At 47.2% G+C, this 27,120-nt stretch overlaps 1 protein-coding gene across 2 annotated transcripts in view; it reads right to left on the bottom strand.

Annotated features, from left to right (window-relative positions):
- LOC132216954 (zinc finger protein 30 homolog) overlaps nucleotides 1-27,120 on the bottom strand; it is a 68,419-nt gene that overhangs the window by 5,402 nt on the left and 35,897 nt on the right. Inside the window, exons 2-4 of one of the 2 annotated variants that reach the window (XM_059666721.1) lie at nucleotides 17,670-17,755; nucleotides 16,033-16,159; nucleotides 13,669-13,764 (exon numbers count right to left, since the gene is read on the bottom strand). In XM_059666721.1, coding sequence (XP_059522704.1) covers nucleotides 13,669-13,764; nucleotides 16,033-16,159; nucleotides 17,670-17,678 — 232 coding nt within the window. In that variant the 5' untranslated portion in view covers nucleotides 17,679-17,755. The remainder of the gene's footprint in view (nucleotides 1-13,668; nucleotides 13,765-16,032; nucleotides 16,160-17,669; nucleotides 17,756-27,120) is intronic. The other variant, XM_059666722.1, reaches the window with a different exon arrangement.

The raw sequence follows: 27,120 nt of genomic DNA, 5'->3' as shown, positions 1-27,120 counted from the left end.
CATCTTGTCTTGTAGGGCTGGGACCTCAGCCCAAACCCCCTCCCTTTTCTGAGAGTGACCACAGGAATGCCAGTAATGTCCTAATTCCCCCAACCACCGCTTGAGTGGACCAATGAAGCTCCAGGAACACAGCCAAGGTCCTAATAAGGATATACCACAGGATATTCCCTATGCGTCACTGATGACCAATCAGGAAATGGTGGGGGATGGCTCAAACTTTAGAATGTGTTGGTCACTTCCTAACTTTTGTACTGTAAGACCCTGCTAAAAAAAAAACCCTGACCTAAATGACCAATCTCTGTAACCTACGTCACTTACCTAAGCCCACCCAAATGACTAGCCCTATATAACCTTTGTTCTCCTGGGGCTCGCTCTCGCTCATCTCGCCACTGCGTTGGAAAGAGGCTGGGAGCAAAACCCGGGTTTGAATAAAGACTCTGCTTTTGCATCGGCAAAGGCTCCCTGGTGGTTGGTTATTGGGGACCCTGAACTCTGGGCATAACATTTGAGGGCTCATCCAGGATCCCAAAAACCCACGAGGGACCCCAATCTGGGGAGTCTGACTAACCGCGGTAAGTGTCTGTGTGTCGTCCTGTTCTGTGCGAGCACGCTTCTGAAATCTGTGGTTCCCGAAATGGCCTAGGTGGACGCACTGGAGGACCTTGGGCAGTAGGAGTCGGCGGATGCCCTGATCCTCTGTCTGGAGGGGTGTGAAAACCCCTCATGAGGGGAGTGGGTTCCCCTCAAACCTCTGGGACGAGGCGGGTCGCTCCCACTGGTTGGCACACAGCCATCATCCAGTTTTCAGTTTTTCTTCCGCGGGGTCAGAAGGCTGTTCTTGGGTGTCTTTGTTTGTTTTCTGTGTTCTTTTGTCTAATTTTGTGGACTCACTGGATGGACGTTATGGGACAGACTCAAACTACTCCTTTAAGCATTATGGTTGATCATTTTAAAGAGGTTAAAGGAAGGGCTAACAACCTCAGTGTAGAAGTGAAGAAGGGTCGATGGCAGGCTTTCTGTTGCAGCGAGTAGCCAGCTCTCAATGCCGGGTGGCCACTGGAGGGGACTTTCGACCTCCCCACCATTCGCCAGGTCAGAGAGATCATTTCTCGGCCAAAGGGGGGTCATCCCGATCAGCTCCCTTACATTATTACTTGGCAGGACCTCGTGGAGGACCCTCCCTCCTGGCTCAAGCCTTTCCTGGCTCCGCACCCTCCGGAGCCGGAACCCATTCTTGCCTTGCAGGAAGTGGAGAAGAAGGAGGAGGAGAAGAAAGCCACCCTGCCGTCAGCTCCAGCTCCCCTCTACCCGGTTTTGCAGGGGGGAACCGGAGAAGAGTTAATTTTTCCTCCCCCGTATCAGCTCCCCAGGATGCCGGAGAGATTCAGTCCTGCCCGCCGCGGGAAGCTGATGCAGTTCCGGGAGCGGCTGGGGGCAGAGTTCTGGGAGTGGCCGGGGGCGGAGTTCCAGGAGCGGCCGCAGCTCCGGTAGGAGGACCGCCTCTCACCCAGCAGAGAGCTCAGCGGGACCCCTGGATGCAGATGGCAATCAACCCCATCGCCACTAGTGACCTCTACAACTGCAAGGCACAGAACCCTAAGTTCTCCGAGAAGCCAGGGGGACTTATTGACTTGTTAGATTCTGTTCTTTTCACCCATCAGCCCACATGGGACGACTGTCAGCAGCTTTTACAAGTCCTGTTCACCACGGAGGAGAGAGAGAGAATCCTCAACGAGGCCTGGAAGGTGGTTCCCGGCCTAGACGGGAACCCAACCACCAAACAGGCCCAGATAGATGTCTCTTTCCCCTTAACTAGGCCTGACTGGGACTTCAACACAGCAGAAGGTGAGAGGCTCTGAGTCTACTGCCAGACTCTAATGGGGGGTCTCTGCATGGCTGCTAGGAAGCCTACAAATTTGACCAAGGTAGGGAATGTACAACAGGAAAGGGATGAGTCTCCAGCTGCCTTTCTAGAGCGGATCATGAAGGCATACCGCACCTATACCCCCATGGATCCAGAAGCTCCTGAGTATAAGGCAGCTGTAATCATGAGTTTTAGAAACCAGTCAGCCACAGACATTAGAAAGAAACTGCAGAGAATAGACAGATTAGGAGAAAAGAGTTTTCGGGACTTGCTGGAAGTGGCCGAGAAAGTGTATAACCGGGAGTCCCCTGAGGATAGGCAAGCCCGCGCCATGGTAGCTGCCAGTGACAAGCAGACCCGAAACCTGGCCAAGATTCTGCTAGCCACCACCATGGAGTCCCCTGAGGAGCAGACCCACCGCCTTTGCCAGCTTGCTGATGACCAAGAAGGAGGTAAGGGGGCCGCCCAGGGCGGGAAAAAGAAGCTGCAACAGAACCAGTGTGCTTACTGCAAAGAGATAAGACACTGGGTCCGAGAATGCCCAAAGAAGGCCGGTAAAAAGGTAAACAAGACGGACCGGGTGGAGGTCTTGGAGCTGGAAGGACTGAGTGATTAGGGGAGTCGGGGTTCAGACCCCCTCCCCAAGCCCAGGGTAACTCTTAGAGTGGAGGGGACCGCTGTTGACTTCCTTGTCGACACTGGAGCACAACATTCGGTCTTACGCACACCTCAAGGGAAACTAGCCAACAAAAAGTCCTGGGTTCAAGGGGCAACCGGCATAAGCCAGTATTCATGGACTACCTGAAGAACAGTAGATCTAGGAACGGGCTGGGTATCCCATTCCTTTATGGTAATACCGGAATGCCCCTACCCCTATTAGGACGGGACTTGCTAACCAAGATTGGAGCCCAAATAACTTTCAGACAAGGAGGGCCCCAGGTCACCGATGGTAAAGGCCACCCCATCCAGGTTCTGACTGAGACTGGAGGATGAATATTGCCTCCACCGGGGGGCACCCCCAGTAGAGAACAATATGGACAGATGGCTACAAGAATTCCCCACAGCTTGGGCAGAGACCAGGGGAGTAGGACTGGCCGCTCACAGGGCCCCAACCCTGGTAGAGCTAAAACCAGGAGAAGGCCCGATAAAAGTCAAACAGTACCCTATGTCCCAGGAGGCCTGGAAGGGATCCAGCCTCACATCCGGAGACTGCGAAGCCTAGGGGTACTGGTTCCATGCCAATCTGCCTGGAACAGCCCCCTCCTGCCAGTCAGAAAGCCCCACACAAATGACTATCAACCAGTCCAGGACCTCTGAGAAGTAAATAAAAGAGTCATGGATATACACCCAACTGTTCCTAACCCGTACACTCTCCTAAGCTCTTTGGCAACCTCTAGAGTCTGGAACACTGTATTGGACTTGAAGGATGCCTTTTTCAGCCTGCCTCTAGCGCCTCAAAGCCAACCCCTGTTTGCCTTTGAATGGCACGACCCAGAGGAAGGCTACAGTGGGCAATTAACCTGGACGCAATTGCCCCAAGGGTTCAAGAACTCGCCTACCATCTTCGACGAGGCACTACATGAAGACCTCGGTGAGTACAGGAGAGAGCACCCCAGTCTCACCCTCCTTCAGTACATAGATGACATCCTAATTGCTGCCGATACCGCAAAGACTGTGAGCAGGGGACCAAAGACCTGTTGGCCACCCTAGGGACCTTAGGGTACCGGGCCTCTGCAAAGAAAGTTCAGATATGCCGAGAGAGGGTGAGTTACCTGGGATACATACTGGAGGGTGAACAGTGGCAGTTGTTAGACGCTAGGAAAGAGACAGTCCGGAAAATCTCTACTCCCACCTCCCGGAGGGAAGTAAGGGAATTCCTTGGATCAGCTGGCTATTGCCGCCTCTGGATACCAAGTTTTGCTGAGATCACCAGGCCCCTATATGAAGCTACCAAGGAGGGGAAGGCCTTTGAATGGACTGAGACAGAGGAAATTGCCTTTAATCAGATAAAGGAAGCCCTTCTGGCTGCTCCAGCCCTGGGCCTGCCGGACATTACGAAACCCTTTCCCCTCTTTGTAGACAAGCGCAAAGGAATTAGCAAAAAGGGTTTTAACTCAGGTTTTAGGCCTCTGGAGCCACCTGGTAGCATATTTGTCTAAAAAGCTGGATCCCGTAGCCACCGGCTGGCCGCCGTGCCTAAGAATCACTGCGGCAACCGCACTCTTAGTCAAGGATGCCAACAAATTGACCCTGGGACAGGAAATCTGGATTACGACCCCGCATGCCATTGAGGGGGTCCTAAAGTAGCCTCCTGACAGATGGATGAGCAATACATGCATGACCCACTATCAAAGCTTGCTGCTCAACCCTCCTAGAGTACAGTTCCATCCCAGCGCGGCCCTCAGCCCCGCTACCCTGCTGCCTGACCCCGACCTAGATGCCCCACTACATGACTGTGCAGGGATCCTGGAGCAGGTGCATGGACTTCCGAAGGACTTGACCAATCGGCCCCTCCCTGATGCAGAGGCCACCTGGTTCACGGATGGAAGCAGCTTCGTGCGGGATGGGTGCAGGTACGCGGGTGCAGCATTGGTCACCAACATGAACACTGTGTGGGCAGAGGCACTGCCCCCTGGGAAGTCAGTCCAGCGAGCAGAATTCATAGCTCTCACCAAGGCACTGACACTGGGGGCTGGGAAACGGCTTAACATTTACACAGACAGCCGTTATGCATTTGCTACAACTCATGTCCATGGAGCAATTTACCAGGAAAGAGGGCTATTAACAGCAGAGAGATGGACAATAAAGAACAAACGGGAAATTCTCGACCTGCTTGCAGCCTTATGGCTTCCCGTAAAGCTAGCCATTATCCTTTGCCAAGGGCACAAGAAGGCAGATGACCCAGTGGCAAGAGGTAACCAAAAGGCTGATCAGGCAGCCAAGGCAGCGGCCTTCACCTCGGTCCCCACCATGGCTTTACAACTACCAGACCCCGGGGACCCAGTTCTACCAGACCAGCCCAGGTACTCTCAGGAAGAGCTGCAGTGGATCAGGAAGCTTCCCCTCGCCCAGGAGGTGAAGGGATGGTGGTACACCTCAGACAAGGAACTCATACTACTGGACTGGCTTGGGGTCACAGTGTTAAAATGCATGCACTGGTCCACCCACTTGGGAGCCTGGAAATTAAAAGACTTAGTCCAGCATGCTAGAATCAAGATTCACCAACAGGACTCCAAAATAAATCGAATTGTGACCTCCTGCAAGACCTGCCAACTCACAAATGCAAGAGCCAGCTCAGGCGAACAAGGAACCAGGCTCAGAGGCACCAAACCGGGATCACAATGGGAGGTCGACTTCACTGAAGTCAAACCAGGGAAGTATGGTTATAAATATCTTTTAGTGTTCATAGACACCTTCTCTGGCTGGGTAGAGGCGTACCCAACCAAGCATGAAACAGCCCACACTGTGGCCAAGAAGCTACTGGAGGACATCTTACCCAGGTATGGTTTTCCTGCTATGATAGGATCCGACAACAGACCAGCTTTTATTTCACAGGTAACACAGGCAATAGCGAAGGTCATAGGGGCAGATTGGAAATTACATTGTGCTTATAGGCCCCAGAGTTCAGGGCAGGTAGAGAGAATGAATAGAACTCTAAAAGAGACTCTTACCAAATAACCATGGAGACTGGCGGGGACTGGGTGGCTCTCCTTCCGTATGCCCGTTACCGGGTGAGGAACTCTCCTTACGCCCTGGGTCTCACCCCTTACAAGATCATGTTTGGTAGCCACCCCCCCCCCCCCAATTATCCCTAACCTCAAAGCTGAACTTCTTGCTGAGTTTGAAAATCAGGAGATATCTTTTCTCTTAAGAGGACTGCAGAGGGCGCACGAGGACATTTGGCCGTGCCTCCGCGCTGTCTACGAGGCTGGCCCAACCCCGATGCCTCATCAGTACAAGCTGGGAGACTGGGTGTACGTCAAGAGGCACCGCAGGCAGACCCTTGAGCCACATTGGAAGGGTCCCTACGTTGTCGTGCTGACTACACCCACCGCTCTCAAGGTAGACGGCATCACGATCTGGATTCATCACACCCACGCTCGCCCAGCTGACCCCTCTGCTATCTAGAAGGACTTCGTCGTGCAATGGAGCATCAACCAAGACCAACGCAACCTGCTAAAGCTCAAGCTACTGCGCACTCAACCTGCCTGATGCTGGTAACCTTGCTCGCGATCACTCCTGCCACTGGGAGCCCACACACTCCCTATAATGTTACCTGGCAAATTATAGACACTAACTCAGGGGTAGTTCTTAATCAGACTTCTTGGATCCACCCCAAAAATACCTGCTTCCCTGAGCTGCGAGTAGACCTCCAAACTCTCTTCCCAATGAACAACGGACTCTGGGGGACCCAGATCTGCCTGTCTGCTGCAATACGCCAAGGGGATGATGACTCAAAACCATTAAGAACCTCTTCTTTTATGTCTGCCCCGGGCATTCGCGAGCTCGGAATTGGGAAAATGACCCCTGTGGAGGCACTGGAGACTATTTCTGTGCTTCCTGGTCGTGCGTGTCAAATGGACACATTTGGTGGGAGGTCCCAAAGAAGGGTGACCTAATCACCGTCGGATGGCCGTCTTCTCCACCTTGCCCCCCGCATGGCCGTAGCCACTGCAACCCCGTGAGCATCTCCTTCACAAAAGAGAGAAGAGCGGCTACTGGATGGGACACTGGAAAGACTTGGGGATCCCGAATTTATACTTGCAGGGGGAACTTGCATTCTGCAGACCCTGGAATGTTGTTTACCCTCCGAGTCCAAAACAGCCCCCTTCACTATAATTCCCCTGTGGGAGTGGGGTCCAACAAGGTACTGGTTCCTCAACCTCGGCCTACTACACCCCGAGTGTCCACAACTGGAGGAACCTGGGCCCCGGCATCACAGCCCTTTACCCCACCTATGCCTACCCAGGGGAACCTGGCCCCGGGTCATGCCTCACCGTCTGAAGCAGACCCTCTTTTAAGCATGGTCATAGGAGCCTATTATGTATTAAACGCCTCCAGGCCCGACCTAACCAAATCTTGCTGGCTCTGTCTAGATGTCGAACCACCGTATTATGAGGGTGTCGCGGTTAAGGGCAATTATACAACAGCCATGACTGTCAGCTCCTGCAGGTGGCAGCAAGCTGCTGCAAGACTAACCCTTCAGGCAGTAATGGGGCAGGGGGCTTGCATAGGCAACGTACCCTCTGAGTGGTTGCATCTCTGCAACTAAACTCTAGCTACCCCTGACGAGGCAGCATATCTTTTGCCTCCTGAGAATGCATGGTGGGCCTGTTCCAGTGGCCTCGCTCCTTGTGTCCACTCCCTGGTCCTTAATTCCCAGAAGGAGGGCTTTTGCGTACTCGTGCAGTTAATTCCCAAGTTGATGTACCACTCCGAGAAAGAAGTACTTGATAAATTCGATGCCGCTAATCCCCAAAGTAGAAGGGAGCCTGTCACTACCCTAACTATGGCAGCCCTCTTGGGATTAGGACTAGCGGGAGCAGGGACTGGAATATCCTCGCTTGTCATATAAGACAAGAACTATGGAGCCCGAAGAGCAGCCATTGACTTAGACATAGAAAGAACTGAAAAATCTATTACCCATTTACAGGAATCTCTCACTTCCTTGTCTGAAGTAGTGCTCCAGAACAGAAGAGGACTAGACTTGCTATTCATGCAACAGGGAGGCTTATGTGCAGTTTTGGGAGAGGAATGTTGCTTTTATGTTGACCATTCAGGTGTGGTTAAAGAGTCTATGGCTCTCATAAGGGAAGGATTGGAGAAGCGAAAGCTAGAGAGAGAGCAGTCTCAGTCTTGATATGAATCCCTGTTTAGTTGGTCCCCATGGTTAACCATTCTTATTTCCACCCTCGTCGGACCCCTTGTAATCCTCCTGATGTTGCTAACTTTTGGCCCTTGTATCATCAACAACCTAGTCCAATTTGTCAAGGAACGCATAGGGGTGGTTCAGTTAATGGTCTTACAAGCCCAATACCGGCCTCTAGCAATGGAAGACGAGATGGAAATACAGTCCGTCTCATGATTGAGCCGTGAGTTCCAGGACAAGGGGGGACTGAAAGGACAAAGCAGAAACAGACTCTCCTCCCGCTCCTCCATCTTGTCTTGTAGGGCTGGGACCTCAGCCCAAACCCCCTCCCTTTTCTGAGAGTGACCACAGGAATGCCAGTAATGTCCTAATTCCCCCAACCACCGCTTGAGTGGACCAATGAAGCTCCAGGAACACAGCCAAGGTCCTAATAAGGATATACCACAGGATATTCCCTATGCGTCACTGATGACCAATCAGGAAATGGTGGGGGATGGCTCAAACTTTAGAATGTGTTGGTCACTTCCTAACTTTTGTACTGTAAGACCCTGCTAAAAAAAAAAACCCTGACCTAAATGACCAATCTCTGTAACCTATGTCACTTACCTAAGCCCACCCAAATGACTAGCCCTATATAACCTTTGTTCTCCTGGGGCTCGCTCTCGCTCATCTCGCCACTGCGTTGGAAAGAGGCTGGGAGCCAAACCCAGGTTTGAATAAAGACTCTTTGCTTTTGCATCGGCAAAGGCTCCCTGGTGGTTGGTTATTGGGGACCCCAAACTCTGGGCATAACAGGCTTGGGACCTGGTCTGGGAAAACAATCTCCCCAAGGTTGCACACCTAGGCTCAAATACAGCACCCTCTCCCCGCCTGGGCGTAGAGCCTGGGCGAGGGCAACAAACTCCCCGGGTTCGCACGTCCAGGTTCAAATTCAGCGCAGCCTCTCTGCTAGGGTGCAGGGTCTGGTTGTGGGAAACAAACTCCCCAGGTCTACACCCCCAGGACCAAATTCAGCGCTGTCTCCCCGAGTGGGCACAGGACCCAGTCGCAGAAAAGTGTCCTCAACAATGCGCACCCAGGCCCGAACTCAGCAGTCTCCCTGCCTGGGTGGTAGCCTAGTCGTGGGAAATAGATTCCTCAAGTTCGCACACATCCAGACTCAAACAGCGCTGTCTCCCTGCCATGCGTGGGCGCGGGATCTGGTCCCAGGAAACAGTCTCACCAACGATGCGCACCCAGGCTAAAATTCAGCACAGTCTGCCCGCGGAGTCTGGTCGTGGGAAATAAACTTCCCGCCTCCGACACCAAGGCTAAAAGTCAGGCAGAGCTGCTGCTGCTGCTGCTGCTGTGTGCAGACAACCCCACTGTGCAGCCGGGGTCTGGCAGTTCCTATGCCGCTGCCCGGGGGGCGGCTGGGGAGGGGGATTGGCTTTGTGACTCACAGAAATCTGTGGCCGGGGTGCCTGGAGTCTTGGTCTTCCTGGGTCTGCAGCTGTAGTCTCAGGTCTTCTACCAGAGTGGCTCTGGGGTTCTGGTTTGCTACCGAGACCAGACTGGGTGGTGGCAAGGCTAGGATCCCATCCTCAAGCAGTTCTGTTCTTCAAGATGGCGTGGTCTCCGCGCTGCTGCTGTCCTCCCCAGAGTGTTTGCGGCGGCAGCGGGGTTTTGCGGTCTAAGACTGCCCGGATTGGCAGCCCCTTGAAAAACCTGCAGGACCTAACTGTCCCTATTTCACTCTCACACACACCCATACACGTCCACACACTCCTCTATGGCTCCCTCACTCTCTCACACACACTCCCTCCCTGCCTTCCTGCCGATCGCCATCTTTCCTGTCCCTGAGAAATGTTATTTCTATTTGCAGGGTATCAGCTTTAATTAAAAAGAAAATGAGAAGCAAACTACTTGGTCATAAAATTAATGTTACCTGAGGTATGATGTCTTTAATAATTTTTTTTTTTGTTTGCTGATACAATTTGGTATGGGATACAAAATATTTATGACAGAGGCGTTTTTAGTAACATTGACACTGGGGTTAATGTATCAAGAGTTCTGTAAACATTAAAACCTTATGACTGAAAGGCGCATCAGACGCCTCTCCGGGTGGTGCGGGGGGGCGGGGGGGGGGGGGGAGGAGTCTGGCCGCCGGGCTCTGGAATCCCTCCGCACCCGCTGTAGGGCCTGGCCTCCCCAGAGCGGGTCCGAGTGTCCGGACCAGCTGCGTGGTGGCCAGCGGCGGGCCGAGGGGTGGGGCCGGGCGGCGACCGACCACGGGGGAGGTCGTGGGAGTGGAAGGCCTCACCGCCTGGCTCTTTCCTCCCTTCCCCCCGTGGTCGGTTCCCCACTTGCCTGCGCTGGGGCCGGGGGTCCGTGCGGCCCTCGGGGCCCGGTCGGGGGCCGGGGCCTGTGTGGGCCGGCCGCCAGGCCCCATGAGGGGGGCATTCGCTCCCTGGCCCACGGTGGGAGCCCAGCGCGGGCTGCCACCCGCCCACTGCCCCCGCCCCCCCCGCCCCCGACCGGGCCCACGCGGGCCGCGTGGACCTCGGTCCCAGTGCAGCAGCGGTGGCAGCGGAGTGGGGCGCGTGCCCTAGCCCGGGGAGGCCGCCATGCTGCAGTGCACCGGCCCCGTGGGCTGGGCCTGCTCCGAGCGGATGCCGCTCTTCCAGAGCTGGGCCGCTCCACCGGCCGCACCCTGTTTGCTGGGCCTGTGCCGCCCAGACGCGCTGCTGCGGAAGTCCCTGTCCGCCCGCAGGCCGGCTGCAGGTGCTGTGCGGGAGGGCCATCCTGCCTTGCAGCTTGTTCGAGCAGCAGCAGCGGGAGCCGGGCGAGGACTGCGCCCTCCATCTTGCCTTGGGTCCTCCATTTTGGGACAGAGCCACGTGCTTCTTCACCGGAAAAAGCCGCTGCTAGCCACACCCAGTATTTCTCTGGACTAACCAATAATAATCAAGGGAAGTGCACGCCATCACTATGACCACATCCTGTACCGACTTGCACCTGGCCAATCGGCAGGGCACACAGTCCCCTCTCCTGCCCTCAACTCCACCCCCCTTTAAAACCCCCTGTCCCATCAGGCCTCTCTCTCTCGGCCACTGGGCTACCGTTGCATCGGTGAGTGTGGTCGGGGAGCCGAACTAGTTCGAAATGAAGGACTCTTTGCTTTTGCATCGGACTGACGGGCTCCCTGGGGGTCTTGGGAACTTTGAAATCTGGGCACAACAATGACCACAGAATTCTACTTCTGAGGATCAATACTGATCAAATACTAAACATTCCATACTGAATTACAATCAAATACTAAATAATCCTCATAGTCTGCTGGTTATCTTGCTGTTTATTTCACCAAGGAATTAGAAGCAATTGAAAGAAAACCAGTTCTTCTCTTCACCACATTATCCAACCAATTTATGTGCATATCCTTACCATAGGCATAATTTTCCTTCATAAATTGGCTCCTACTCTTTCCCATCTACTAAAGGTCATTGCTTACAAAACAATCCTCTTTTGCTTACAAAACAATCCTCTTTTTATACTCCTTCAATTTTCCTCTCTTTGAAATCATTGCCTTCAGCCTATAAATGTGTTCTAATATTACACACCTTAAAATAAATGCGTTTCCTTTATCCCATGCATGCTTTTATGGCAAAGTTCTCCGAGTTGTGTATACTTATTTTTACTACTGCCAGACCTTTCATTTCCCTTTTCTTTTATCTTCCAATAACTTTTTTAAAAAATATATTTTATTGATTTTTTACAGAGAGGAAGTGAGAGAAATAGAGAGTCAGAAACATCAATGAGTGAGAAACATCGATCAGCTGCCTCCTGCACACCCCCCACCGTGGATACCCTGCAACCAAGGTACATGCCCTTGACCGGAATCGAACCCGGGACCCCTCAGTCCGCAGGCCGACGCTCCATTCACCGAGCCAAACCGGTCAGGGCCTTCCAATAACTTTAAAAGAAAACTTTATTACAAGAGCATTATTAACATACACAAAAAGGAATAATAAACATCCATGTATCTATGACCCAGCCTCATCAACCCAAGCCCAATCCTAGCCTATTCTGTTCACATTATTTTTTATTTCTTTATTTTTATTTTTTTTATTTATTAAGTTTTTACATATGTGTCCTTATCCCCACATCACCCCCCCCCCATCCCCCCACTCATGTCCTCACCCTCCTGTTGTCTGTGTCCATTGGTTAGGCCTATATGTTTGCATGAAAGTCCTTTGGTTGACCTCTCCCCCTTATCCCCACCCTCCCCTACCTTCCCTCTGAGGTTTGACAGTCTGATGCTTCTCTGTCTCTGGATCTGTTTTTGTTCATCAGTTTATGTTGTTCAGTATATTCCACAAATGAGTGAGATCATGTGATATTTATTTTTCTCTGACTGGCTTATTTCACTTAGCATAATGCTCTCCAATTCCATCCTTGCTGTTGCAAATGGTAAGAACAAATTCCATATATTCAAAGTATTTTTTGCACTTCTTTCAGAATTTGTCTCTAAAAGTATTTTTAAAAACATAATCATAATATCACTATCCAAAACTAAATAATGAACAATTCTTAATATCATCAGAAATCAGCCAAGCCAGAATGGCTCAGTGGTTGAGCATTGACCTAGGAACCAGGAGGCCTGGATTGCAGACTTGATCCCCAGTGTGGGGTGCGCAGGAGGCAGCCAACTGGTGATTCCCTCTCATCTCTGATGTTTCTATCTCTCCCTCTCTCTCCCTCTCTGAAACCAACTTTTAAAAAATCATACTTTCAACTATCTCTAAAATCATAATTGATCCAAATCTCATAAAGTACAACTGGTTAATATGTTGTTTACATCCTTTTTAATCTATAGGTTCTCCTGCTATCTTTTGATTTCTTTTACAATTTATTTGTTGAAGAAATTGTTTTTGGCTCTGTAGTTTTTCCCATATTCTGAATTTTGCTGATTTATCTTCCTATTAATTGATAATTGGCTTTAGAAATTTGATCAGACATAGTATCAATTTTGTTGACAAAGTTATTTCCTAGGTAATATTGTGTCCATACATTAGAAGAAATATAATGTCCGTTTGTCTTTATTTTTGTGATGTGATCAGCATTAATGTTCAATGCCTAGATCCAATAGTTCATTATTGGTTCCAAAATGGAAATATTCAATCATTCTTCATTTATTCACTGAACATTTTATTAATAAAAACATTCTTTACTGTAAGAACAGTTCTTATAGTAAGAAAGACAAGAGAAATGCTTCTTTTTCTTAAATTTTCTATCTTCCAAATAAGTTAAATCTCTAGTAGTTCCCAGTAATGAACAATTTGCTGTTATTATCATTAAGAATTTATGGGATTAAACATATTAAAGCATATTTTGTTGTAACACATTGCAGTTATGTGTATAGATGCTCAAATGATCCCATCTTTGACAAGTTGGAGCCTCCTCCAATTGGTTCCCCTTCCCTAATTACCCCTATCCAATATTACCCCATTCTCCCATCATAATTCTTACTCTATTAATTTTTGTTCATAATACTTAATCACTTCATGATATCTGGTAAGGCATTTGCTTGTGTTTATTGCTTGACTTTCCTACTATAAAGCTATGAAAAAAGGGCAATGAAGAAATAAATACATTAAATAGGCTAAATACAAAAGATGAACTAAAAAGGATATGATCCAAAATACAGGTAAAATGGTTGTCATTTGGGAAGAAAACTTTCCCTCATTGAAATTAGAGGGAAATATGAGTGAAGAAATAAGTGGTAATGGAAGTATAGGTATAATTTCTTTGGTGAATCATGCTGCAGTCTAAGTTTTCTTCCCAGGTTTCAGGTCTTTTCTTAATAATCAACACCTAAGGGATGTGTTTCCTTCCCAACCAGCAGCACTATACCATGCCATAATGGCTTACCTCTGCCTGATTAGCACTTACTCACCCAGACTCCATCTTTTTTTCTCATCCCTCACAACCATCCAAGGTTCTTTCCCTTGCTCTAATAGGGTAATTACATCTGGCTTAGAAATGGAACATCCTGCATTGGAAAAAAAAAAGAAAAGAAAAATAAAGGAACATAATAAAGAAAGTATTTACTTTATCAAGCTTCAGAACTATAATGAATAATGGAATTAAAAATTACTTATATTTGAGTTATTTCAGGATCATAAGGACAGAGAGGTAGAAACATCATTTTATTTTAATTTAAACCATATAGGCTATCTCTTAAGAGGAAGTTAATGATTGAGAGCATTAGTTTCAAATCCTACTATCATCTGAGTAGCCAGGGCCTCAGTGTTCTCAGTTGTTAAAAGGGAATAATAACAATGTTGACCCATAATATTCTTGTGAGGTTTAATAAACATGAAGCGCTTTGATGAATCCCTAGTACTGAGTAGCTGTGCCATACCAGCACAGCCAAGGGTGAACCTGAGGGGGTGTGGTGAAGGATCAAAGAAAATACAGCTGGGGCTCTGCGGATCTCCCATGCCTGAATGAGGACACAGACAGATCCAGCCTGCAAGCCAAGGCTTTATTTTATAGTCAGATCAAAACATGGTCAACATGTTTACAATGTTCTTGTGAGATTCACCTTGTTTTGGCAGCACTTGCTGCATCTCCCACACCCATTAGCTACCTAGGAAGGAACTAGGGAGGGCTATAATGTTAAGCTTAATTATGCTAAGAGGGCTCTGCCCTCCAAGCTGGGACTTGTTTGTGGCCCTGGCACAGGTCAATCGAAGGCTTGACCCTATAGCCGCTCCCTACAAGTAGGCATTAAATATATTTATTAGGTACTATTTTTGCTATTTTGCTAAAAAGAAAATAATTAATTTCTTGCCAGGATATTCATTCAATGGTAAATGCAAAATTCATGCATTTTAAAGTATTAATCATAAATTAAAGATACATCCATTGTAGTAAATTGCAAGAGTTCAGTTGAGTTTTAACAGTTGATTCAATCCACCATCATATATAAGCTTTTCCAATAGGTATATAGAGTTAGACACCTTTGTCTTCCTACTCACACTGCGAGTTAGCAGGTTAATAGACTAGGTACAGCCCTGGCCAGTGTGGCTCAGTTGGTTGGAGAATCATTCCATACACCAAAAGGTGGTGGGTTTGATTTCAGGTCTGGGCACATACCTAGGTTGTATGAACTGGAGGCAATCAATGTTTCTCTTTCACATCATCTCTCTCTCTCTCTCTCTCTCTCTCTCTCTCTCTCTCTCTCTCTCTCTCTCTCTCCTCCTTACTCTCTCTAAAATCAGTAAGAGATAATAATAATAAGACTAGCTACAGCAGTATTGAAACCAGATTTCTTTAACAATGGTCTTGATACGGAGGGACTTATAATCTGATAGAGCACCTGAATTAATGTGAAAGATAAACATATCAATTTGAAATCCTAGAATACATATACATATAAGAATAGAGAGTTAAGTTTCTTATATGGAATAGAGCAGTGGTTCTCAACCTCGTTATGCTGTGGACCCACCCCATAACAAAGAAACAGAATTTCCAGAGGATGAGGCCCAGAAATCAGGATTTTAAAAAGATTTCCAGGTGATTCTAATGTGCAGTCAAGGTTGAGAACCACTGGAATAGAGGGTTAAGTTTTTTCTTTTTCTTTTCTAAGTTTCATATCTCAGGCCGATGCACCTGCTTACTCCCTTTGATCCCAAACAAAGTGATTGAGGAGGTGATTCAGCTGTGAACAATGTATACTATACCAGCAAGCAAGCAGAACTGTTAAGCATGATCAGGCTGACCCCACCAGGAGCCAAGACACCATTTCATTGCCTGACAACCAAGAACAACAGTTGAATTCTGCTGACCCCCAGGACTGAATGCAATTGCATTCTGTTCCCAACCTCAGCCCAATCCATTTTTCCTATATAATCCTGTTCCCCCTGCTCCTTGCTGTAAGACAGGTTTTGGATGCCTGTAAGCTCCCGGCTTCTTGCTTGACTGGCCTTCTTAATAAACGCCTTATATGATTCAACCCTGCCTTCATTATTGGACATTGCATCAGGCAGCCCGAGCCAACCCGGGGGGTTCCCAGTAACAGTTTTACTGTGTTTAAGAATTTACAATTAGCAGTCTTTAAAGATAGGCAATTACACACAAGGCAAAGAAAGATATAAAGATCATTAAATTATGGGGAAATTGACAGTGCTATTTAACAGCTTAATAGTAAAGGTGCCTATTTCAAAACCACAAAGATATTCAGCCAATTTTTAAAAAGACAGCCCTGAAATCCAGTCCTGTTAGGTTCTAAATTATCTGATACAGATAAGCTTACCCACTGACACCAAGTTGCTATAGTTCTCTAATATCACATCTCTGTACAAATTCCTCTGATATGAGTTCAGGCATTTCCACTCTTCCTGAGAAAAGTCTATAGCCACATCTCTGAATATCACCAAATCCTGAAATGACAAATTCATATATTATTTGTAAAATTATTTCTGAAGAGGGCCAATACTGTAGGGTTTGCATGCCACATATGGTCTCTGTTGTATTTCCTCCCATTTTCCCTTCATTTAAAAAATTATTTCAAAATATAATTAGCTCAATCTGGTTCACAAGCTATAATTTGCCCACCAATGCAATAGACAAAACTACCTCTGTACTGTGGGATATCTACTTTTATATCTGTTCAGGTAATTATCAGAATTTCCCAATTAATTAAAATAATGTTCGTAAGAACATTGCTTACAATGGGCCTAAAAATTCTCAATAAGTGTGATTTACTCTAACCTCTATTCCTTTAAGGATTTGAGAAAAAAATTGATAGAATTCTTTTCCCCAAATGAACCATAAAATATCTATTTTTAAAAAGTAGAGTTTACATAAACAAATTTCTTCCAGACCTAACTTCATCATTATGTTCTATCATTAGCATTTTTCCTAATTATAACATCCTTTATTGAATATTTTTAATATACTATATTCCATTTTATATATAGCTCAGACTTAGTAAATACACAAAATCTCTCACACTGCAATGTCCAATACAGTGGGGCCTTGACTTACGAGTGTCCCGACTAACGAGTTTTTTGAGATACCAGCTGTCTCTCAGCTGATTTTTTGCATTGAGTTGATAGAGTAATTTGAGTTAACAAGCTCCTTAACAAGCTCCTTAACGAGCTCCGTCTCAGAACGAATTAAACGCGTACGTTAAGGCCCCACTGTATGCTAGCTTAGACACATATGGTTATTGAGCACTTGAATTGTGGCTAGTCCAGATTTAGATGTGCTGTAAGTATAAAATGCACACCAGACACGGATGACTTTCAAATGAAAAAAGAATTGTAAAATACCTCAATAATTTTATGTTGATTACACTTTGAAATGATGCTATTTTGGCTATATTGGGTTAAATAAAACATTAAAATTAACTGCACATTCCTTTTACTTTTTTTAAATGTGACTACTAAAAAGTTTATTATGTAAATGCCTTGCATATTACTCTATACTTTTAATGAGACTGATATGCTATGCTGCCTACGGCATTAAGAAGGCACTATCATTCTATAGAGCATTCAATGTGTGACTACTAGAAAATTTAAAATCACATATGTGGCTCACATTATCATTTTTTAGGACATTGCTACTCTAAAGTGTTCTCTAGTCCTAAGAGTCTCAGATCAAATATCTCCCTCTAAAAACCTCATTTCTGCTTTACCTCTGCTCTAGACAAAGACCAAACACACAGGAGCAACTGAATAATTTGGTCACTTCACAAATGGACATTGATGAAGAAGAGAGGGGCACACAAGAGGAGCCTGGACTGCTGGGCTCCATCCCTCACTAGATTGGAAGAGACTAGGGAGAAGCTGTTGAATGGGCTCTGTTAGAAAGTTTCAGATAATTAATGAAAATGTTTACATAACCTGAAAAAAATTACATTTCATAAAGAGAGAAACACAAACTTACATGAGCCATGATTTTAAAGTTGCAAGAACTGGTCAGATTTCCTCATGGGTAATTCACTGGGGAAGCAGAGTCCACAAAAGCCAGAGCTGGGAAAAGAATTGCCGCAGAGCTCCAAATTTAAAAACCCACACTAGTTCTCCATGCAAACCATTCACCCGCCAAAACTCAAATAAGTTATGAGAGGTAAGAGATAGTTTAGACAAAATATGCTCTCCACAAAACCACAGGGAAATCAATTACATGAGGATCAATGAGGAACAGAGACTCTCCTGCATGGAAGCACATATCCAGACACTTTTAGCAGGAGGGCTTCCAGTTAGTCCTCCACTATGGGGAGGCTGATCTGAACTTAAGAATGGGCTGTCCATACCTGCCCTGAGCATATCTATCTCCTCCCATTCCTGACTATACCATCTAAACCAAATCTTCCTTTTAAAACTTGGGTTTGAATGTTTCTTCCTTGACAATGGATTGAGATAATGCTTCAGAGAATAGCAGTTTTGCATCTTATTTTATACATTACAATCATAAGAGATGACACAAATGGGTTACATAAAATCCAGTGGTGATAGATTAGGGAGGTGGGAGAGAGCAAAGGGGTGGGAGGATGGAGGGAAACCTCTGGGATTGGATGAAAAGTCAAATGAGAAACACATACATCTTTTACATAAGTAGGTACAAGATAGTAAACAGTCAACAATCCTATATAATAAAAGGGTAATATGCAAACTGACCAAACAGTGGAATGACTGGTGGCTATGACATGCACTGACTACCAGGGGGCAGATGCTCAATGCAGGAGCTGCCCCCTGGTGGTCAGTGTGCTCCCACAGGGGGAGTGTCCTTCAGCCAGAAGCCAGACTGACAGCTGGTGAGCACAGCCATGGTGGCAAGAGCCGCTCCCGCAACATTAAGGATGTCTGACTGCAGCTCACCAGGAGCGGCCTAAGCCATCAGTTGGGCATTTCCCAAGGGCTCCTGGACTACTAAAGGGCTCAGGCCAGACTGAGGGATCCCTCCCTCCCAAGTGCATGAATGTTGTGCACTCTACCTCTAGTTAACATGATAAAAAAATGAGAGGATTTATGGTCTCCACCCTGGTGCATTGGTTGTGCCCTAAGGGGTCTGGAAAAAGGAATGTTATCTTAGATGCAAAAGACAGTAAGACAGGCTTGGTTAAGGTAAACATTGACTTTTGTCAGGGAAGATTCTAGTTTAGTACATAACTAACCACCATAAACTGTTTTTAGTTTTAAAAAGTTTTAATTTCAGACCATCCTTTGTGGTTACTTTAGGTCTCTGAGTTTGCAAAGCCCCTACACAAGCCTTCTCTGAGCTTGTCAGGTTTGGTGTGTAGCCTCATTTTGTCCACACCATTGAGATTTTGCTTCCCAGCAATTATTATCAGGTGGCTCAAATAATCACAAAAATTCTTCACAGGTCTGAATGTTTCTTATGTTGGTACTTACTTGGCATAGTGTGTTAGTTTTCCAAAGAAGCTCATGCAGACCACCCCTCGAACCTGCACTTGGTGCTAGGATCCAGCAAAAGGCTCATTAAGCCAACCATTTTCTCATCCATAGTGTGAACTTGGGTGAGTTGTCTCTTGGATCCCAGGACCTTCCCTTGCTTGTGGTAGAGGTTCTGACTTTATTTGTGCTGTATTTTTAAATTCTCAAGGTGGAATTAAGGCTAAGGGTCAACAGAACCCAGGCTAACAGGAGACAGAAGGAAAAAAAATGTGTCTCTGGTTTTAACTTTGTCTTTTCTATTGGAATTGCTTACTGAGAGTCTGAGCAAAAACCTTCGCTATATAAATGAGAGCTAAACTCATTCAGCTCCAAGGATAAAGCGACACTTCCTTCCTCCAGCCCGAAGCTCAGGCGTTTTTAGGCAACTAGGAATATTTATGGAGGTCTCAGAGGTAATTTCTCATGACAGCACCATAGGGAAATTCCAATTCAACTATAACTAAAGCTCAACACATAAGCAGCACACTTCGACCCACTACATAACATTCCTAGAAAATTTGCTGAATAAAAAAAGAAAATGAAAAAAAAATTTGCTCAGACTCTGCAGGTATCTCAAAACAAAACAAAACAAAACCCTAAAATTAACATGGGAAGTTGTGTTGGCAAAGGCAGAAATTCCCAGACCCCAGCCTTCATTAACACTCCTGATAGGAAGCCTTTACTTGGTAAATGGTTTACAGAAATGGGAAGATTTAACTAGAAATAATATCAACTTTAAATGGTACAAAATGCAATTGTCTGGGTGCCTAAAATATTTTTTTGCATGCAAAAGTTAGAAAAATGCTGGCTCTAGAATTAAACTGAATGAATAAATTGGAACGTTATCTTGATTTGGAAAGTAGAAGCTTCTAAGGAGAAGCAAAGATAAGTTATGTTTAAAAAGAAATTAATAAGACCCTGGCAGGTGTGCTCAGTGGTTATAGCATTGGTCCATGCACTGAAGGGTCATGCATTCAATCCCCAGTCAAAGGTATGTAACCTGGGTTCAATCCCTGCCCCTGGTTGGGGAGTGTATAGGAGGCAACCAATCCATGAGTCTTTCTCGAATCAATGTATCTCTCTCTCCCATCCCCACTCTCTCTGAAAAGCAATAGAAATATCCTCAGGTGAGGATTAACAACAACAAAAAGAAATTAGTAAGAAATTTTAGAGACTGTCTCTGAACTATTCTGTAACTAATAAATGCCTACACCCCATTCTTCCCTCTTTTTATAGGTCCTCCACTATACCCTTTACTGAGCTTTCTTGTCCAGACTTACCTTTTCCCTTCCCTCTTCCTTACCCTTCTGTCTCCTCCACTATCCCTCCCTACTGACTAAAGGGAAAATGAGACTAGGAATTATAACAGTTCCCTTTGAAAAAAAAACAACAACTGATCTCAGCTAGAGAGGAAACAGCAATTACTCCCAATTTTCTCCATAACCCTGATGGGTTCACAAGAAAATTTAACTGTTAGAACATGTGATCCTGGCTGTTCTAACCTATTCCAATTAATATACCTACTGGTTTTTGAGAGCAAAGCAACAGATTACTAAGTAAGGTTCCCAAGAAAGCCCCTGTAGAGAAGTCTGTCCACTTTAATGATTATAGGAACCTGAAATAGGATTTAGTAAAAGAAAAAAAAACACAAAAGCAAGCATAGGGTTCCTCCAAGGTGTTTCCCCATCTCACTGATAGTTTGGGAGAAGTTGAAATTATCATAAAAAAGGAAGCCACCAAGGTCCCTGGAGATACTGAGGATACTTTATTTGTTCTTAACCACACCCAACTAATTGCCTTCTTCTTCAGAGTAAAGCTTCTGTACAAATGGCTGAAATACATAACCAATGTCTGTTTTTAAATCAAAACTTGTTTCCTTTCTGCCCAGCTGTGTGGCACAGGAGTTGAGTGTCAACCTAGTAATCAGGAAGTCACAGTTTGATTCTCAGTCAGGGCACATAGCCAGGTTGTGGGCTCAATACCCAGAAGGAGGCATGCAGGAGACAGCCGATCCATGACTGCTTCTCATCATTTATGTTTCTCTCTCTCTCTTCCTCTCCCTTCCTCTCTGAAATCAATAAAAATATATATTTAAAAAAACTTGTTTTCTGTCAAGTAGGGAATGTTATAAGATTATCTATCTCTATATAAGTTTACATAGAGATAGATAGATAGATAGATCTACATCTCTCTCCACACACACACACACACACACACACACACACACACACACACACACTAGAGGCCCGGTGCACGAAATTCATGCACGGGAAGGGGGGGTCCCTCAGCCCAGCCTGTACCCTCTCTAATCTGGGACATCCCTCTCATAATCCTGGACCACTGGCTCCTAATCACTCATCTGCCTGCCTGCCTGGTTGCTCCTAACTGCCCCTTCCCCCCCCCCCCACCGGCCTGATCACCCCTCAATGACTCTGCGTGCCAGCCTGATGTGCCCCTAACTGCTCCCCCTGTCAGCCTGGTCACCCCTAACTGCTCCTGCTGCTGGCCTAGTCACCCCTCACTGGCCCCCCTGCCAGCCTAATAGCCCCCAACTGCTCCCCCCCCCCCGCCGGCCTGGTCACCTGCAACTGCACAGCACCCCCACCGCCCTGGACGCCTCTTTTTTTCTTTTTTTTTAATATATATTTTTATTAATTTCAGAGAGGAAGGGAGAGGGAAAGAGAAATAGAAACATCAACGATGATAGAGAATCAATGATCGGCTGCCTCCTGCACATCCTCCACTGGGAATCAAGCCCACAACCCGGGAATGTGCCCTTGACTGGAATCAAACCTGGGACCCTTCAATCCACAGGCTGACGCTCTATCCACTGAGCCAAACCAGCTAGGGCTTGGTCGCCTCTTACTGTTCACCACTCCCCCCGCTGGCCTGGTCACCCCCAACTGCCCCTCCTGCCGGCCTGGTTGCCCCTCACGGTCACCCCGCTGGCCTGGTCGCCCCATGCAGACTGCTGTTCAGTCATTTTGTCATCCCTTACTAACCCCCCTGCCAGCTTGATCACCCCAAGCAGCCTGCTGTTCAGTTGTTTGGTCATCCCTCACTAACCTCCCTGCCAGCCTAGTCGCCCCATGCAGCCTGCTTCTTCAGTTGTTTGGTTGTCCCTCACTAACCCCCCTGCCAGCCTGGTCACAGGCAGCTATCTTGTGAGGGTGTGAGGGTTAACTTGCATACTATCTCTTTATTATATACTAGAGGCCAGGTGCATGAAATTTGTGCAGGGGGAGGGTCCCCTCAGCCGCCTTCACTCTTTCCAATCTGGGATCCCTCTCACAATCCAGGACTGCTGGCTCCCAACCACTTGCCTGCTTGCCTGCCTGACTGCCCCTAACCACTCCCCTGCCAACCTGATCACCCTTTAACCACTCCCCTGCCAGCCTGACCACCCCCTAACCACTCCCCTGCCAACCTGATCACCCTCTAACCATTCCCCAGCATGCCTGATTGATGTCTAACTGCTCCCCTGCATGCCCAATTGCCCCCAACTGCCCTCCCATGCTGACCTGGTCACCTCTAACTGCCCTCCCCCGCAGGCCTGGTCACCCCCAACTGCCCTCCCATGTCGGCCTTATCACTCCCAACTGCTCTCCCCTGCCGGCCTGGTCACTGCTAACTGCCCTCCCTTGCAGGCCTGGTCGCCCCCAACTGCCCTCCCCAGCTGGCCATCTTGTGTCCACATGAAGATGGCCATCTTTGACCATATGGGGGTGGCCATCTTCTGTGTTGGAGTGATGGTCAATTTGCATATTACTCTTTTATTAGTTAGGAGATACATATATATAAAGGCTAATATGCTAAGTGTCCCTTTGCCCATCCAACCAGTCACTATAATGCGAACTGACCACCAGGGGGGAGACACTCAATGCAGGAGCTGCTGTGACGCTCACTGGCCATTTATAGAGAAATGGCAGCACAAACCTGGCAACCACAAAGCAACACTCGGCTTCCCCCAAGTGGGACACAGGCCACACCTCCACCCCGGAGTGACACCCCACCATATCACAGCCAACGCTGCAAAGACCCCATGATGCAAAATGTGGCCCACAGCTCAGCCCAGCCCAGAAACAGTGGCTGTGGGTGCTGGGTAATGACATCACATAGCAATGCCAGGCTTCCTCTCCCTAGCAACTAGTCTCCTTGGCTGTCTCCAAACTGCCGAGTTTTTTCAGCCCAGAAACACGACTTGCTTTATAGCTAGGTGCAAGCATTTTACACTTTAAGCAAATGTCTGTGAAGCATTTTCCCATGCCTCATCTCATTTGATCCTCACAGAAGTCCTGAAGTAGGTAGATAGTAGACTCGGTAGAATCCTATTTTCTTTTCATTATATATACAAAAGGCTAAGTTGACTTGCACATGTGCGATACATATATAGCTCTCGCTGGCGCTAATCGCATGTGTGTGTTTTGATCTGTCATTGTCGATGGTGAATTTGGTTGACGCTTCTATTATAGAGAAAGAAATACTGCAATATTTCTTCTAATTAATTTCCTTTCAAGGTGCATGAATTCGTGCACCAGGCCACTGGTGTGTGTGTGTGTGTGTGTGTGTGTGTGTGTGTGTGTGTGTGTGTATGCGCCCATCCAACCAGAGTTGGATATATATATACATGTATATGTATATGTGTGTGTATATACATATATATACACACACATACACACACATACACACACATACACACACATACATACATATACATACATATACACACATACATGCATGTGTGTGTGTGTGTGTGTGTGTGTGTTTGATAATCAAATCTGCCCCAATTTACCTGACAGGGTTTTTTTAATCAGTGATGCCCAAATATGCTTCTTCCAGAAGGGTAATATGTATTTAGAACTAAATGAACGAGATACTGAAACAAAAGGGAAGTGATGATTTTAAAGGTACTTCCTAAGAGGAAAATAATCTTGAGACTGAATGTTTGCTAACCATCTTTTCTTCATTATTAACTTCCATTAGAATCTGAGAGATAGCTTAATAGGGTACCCACCTGTGGGAACCCAATCAAAGTATGCCGAATGTTCAAAGCCAATCTGAGTGTGGGGGCCCTGTCTGGAGTATGCCAGATGTTCCAGGCCAAGTCCAATTTCCCAGATGCAGGTGCAAAAGCAAGGACACAGCTACCTTATATTGTACTAGAAGCCCGGTGCATGAAAATTCATGCACTGGAGTGGGGTTTCCTCAGCCCAACCTGCCCCCTCACAGTCTTGGAGCCTTCAGGATCGGGAAGCAACCCGGCGATCAGGGGACGGCGATGCCCCATCACACCTCTGTTGTTTCCACTGCCGGCAACACAAGCCTCAGCCGGCCCTGGTTACCTGAGCCTCGGGCAGCCCTGGGTGGCTGGGCAGCTGCCATCTGAGGCTTGCCTGTGCCTCGGGCCGGCCCTTGGGCAGCTGGGCAGCTGCTATCTGAGGCTTGCCTGCGCCTTGGGTTGGACCTGGGTGGCTGTGGGGCTGAGGGGACTGAGGGATTCCGGAGGCAGGCATGTGGAGTGGCTGGGCCCGCCTGGGGGCGGGCCCGGCCTTGCCATGCGCCTGCTGCCCCGGTGGGGCTGAGGGGACTGGGCACCACTATCTTGTGGCTGTGGGTGCTGCCATCCTTGAGGGCAGGGCAGTCAATTAGCATATTCCCTCCTTATTGCCTGTGGGCACCACCATCTTTGTGATGGTGTGAGGGTCAATTAGCATATTCCCTCTTTATTAGATAGGACTAGAGGCCCTGTGCACGAAATTCATGCACTCGTAGGGGCATCCCCCAGCCTGGCCTGTGCCCTGCCACAGTACGGGAGCCCCACAATCAATTGCCCCAAAGAGGTAGGCCCTGCCCACCCATCTGGGGCTCCTCGATGGATTGCCCCAAAGAGGTAGGCCGGAGCCAGGGGTCCTGCCTCCACGCCATGTGGAGCCAGGAGGCGGGACCTCCAGGACCCAGGCGAGCCTCACCGTGTGGAGCTCAGGGACCCCCAGGCAGGCCTCACCAGACCCCAAGACAGGCCTCACCGGACTTCCAGGCAGACCTTACCATGTGGAGCCAGGGGACCCACCTCCGTGCCACACACGCAATGTCAAACCCAGCCCCACCCACATGTGCGCACCCACTGCGCACACAGCATGATGGCATGAGGGCATCACAGAATGATGACCACTTAGGCTTTTATTAGTAAGGACTGTAGTGCACAGCCATGCCTTTCTATAGCCCAAAAGACTGATGTCACTACTTGGGGAAGAAGCTCTTTTGTCTAAGTTAGTCTAAAGCAGTGGTCGGCAAACTCATTAGTCAACAGAGCCAAATATCAACATTACAATGATTAAAATTTCTTTTGAGAGCCAAATTTTTTAAACTTAAACTACATAGGTAGATACATTGTTATTAACTTAATTAGGGTACTCTTAAGCTGGCCTTTGCTAAAAAGCGTCCTCAATCTGATTGAGGTACGTTCGCTGAGGTCAACCCCTTCCAACTCTCCCATCCACACTCATATACTTATTTCGTCTATCTTAGTGGTTGGCAAACCCTTTAGTCAACAGAGCCAAATATCAACAGTACTTCTTCAAAATAGACTCGCCCAGGCCGAAAACCGACTTCTGCGCATTGGCCACGAAGTTTCAATCGCACTGCATGTGCGCATCAGCATGTGGTATTTTGTGGAAGAGCCACACTCAAGGGGCGAAAGAGCCGCATGTGGCTCACGAGCCGAGGTTTGCCGACCACTGGTCTAAAGTATGTTATAGACCAGCCAGTGTGCAGCTGCTTAGTAGGGCTACTGTGTTTGTATAGTTCCTATGTTGTAGGCTCCTGTGTAGGAAAGATATAATGTTAACCAGCTGGTGTGTGGCTGCCTGCTTTATGGGATTGCTTTAAAGGACTGTTTTGTCTGATGGCTCCTTATTAGAAATGGTTACCTGGTCTACAATAAAGACTCTCTTATATACCCATGACTTCTCATAACTTCTCTGTCTAATACCCTGAATCCAAGGAGGTCAAGTTCCCAGCAGGAAAACTAAGGCCCAATAGTTGGCATAGTCAAGCAGGATCAATGAGGAACTTGCTACCATAGCTCTGCAGCAAGCAGGCTCAAGGAGTGATTACTCCTCAACAATTGGCACAGTGAGCAGGGTTCAGGAATATGTGCAGACTCAGAAGCAAGTGCTCCTACCACCACCCTACTCAGAATAGCTCAAAGCAGCCCACAGACTTATAGAGATGCCTCTAACTCTCGGCTTGCTACATATGTCTCTCTGTAGGTAGGGTACCAATCCATGGTGCCTAGAGATACCCTTTTTGGGGTGTATACATGCCAACTGGGTGAATATGACAACTGGGTGAAATTTGACTGAAATCCCTCAAGCTTCTTTTGCAACATAGCCTGGCCCCCACTATGAAGTGGACAATGAAGAGGTTTGGCCAGTTAATAGCAACATTAAGTTTAATACAATCCTGCAGTTACACCTGGTTTGCCATTTCGAAGGGAAGTGAATGAAGGATGAGGCCTCATTAAATCAGTGTGTCTTTTCCATACATGGATCTCAGAAAAAAACTCTCAGCTATATGCTACCTGTAAACTAGATCTCTGTTGTTACTACAGAGCCTGAGAGAAAAATATACCCAAATAGAAAGAAACATTCCAAAAATGGATGAATAAAATTGTTAGTCCTTTGCCAGCACTTGCCAATTTTTAAGGTATTAAAAATGACAGTGCTGTCTTACAGGCCCAGAGGTGTGGCTCCAGAACATCAAAGCCACTAAATCCTTTTACCTTCCCCCAAACCTCCCCTATTTGGCTTTAAATGCATATAAGTAATTGGCTTTATAAAGACAATGTCCTAGGACAGTGGTTCTCAACCTTCCTAATGCCGCGACCCTTTAATACAGTTCCTCACGTTGTGGTGACCCCCAATTTTATTGTTACAAAG

The sequence above is a fragment of the Myotis daubentonii genome, chromosome 15 (genome assembly GCF_963259705.1).
Source record: "Myotis daubentonii chromosome 15, mMyoDau2.1, whole genome shotgun sequence".
Lineage (NCBI taxonomy): Eukaryota > Metazoa > Chordata > Mammalia > Chiroptera > Vespertilionidae > Myotis > Myotis daubentonii.
This window is presented reverse-complemented; position numbering and strand designations above follow the sequence as displayed.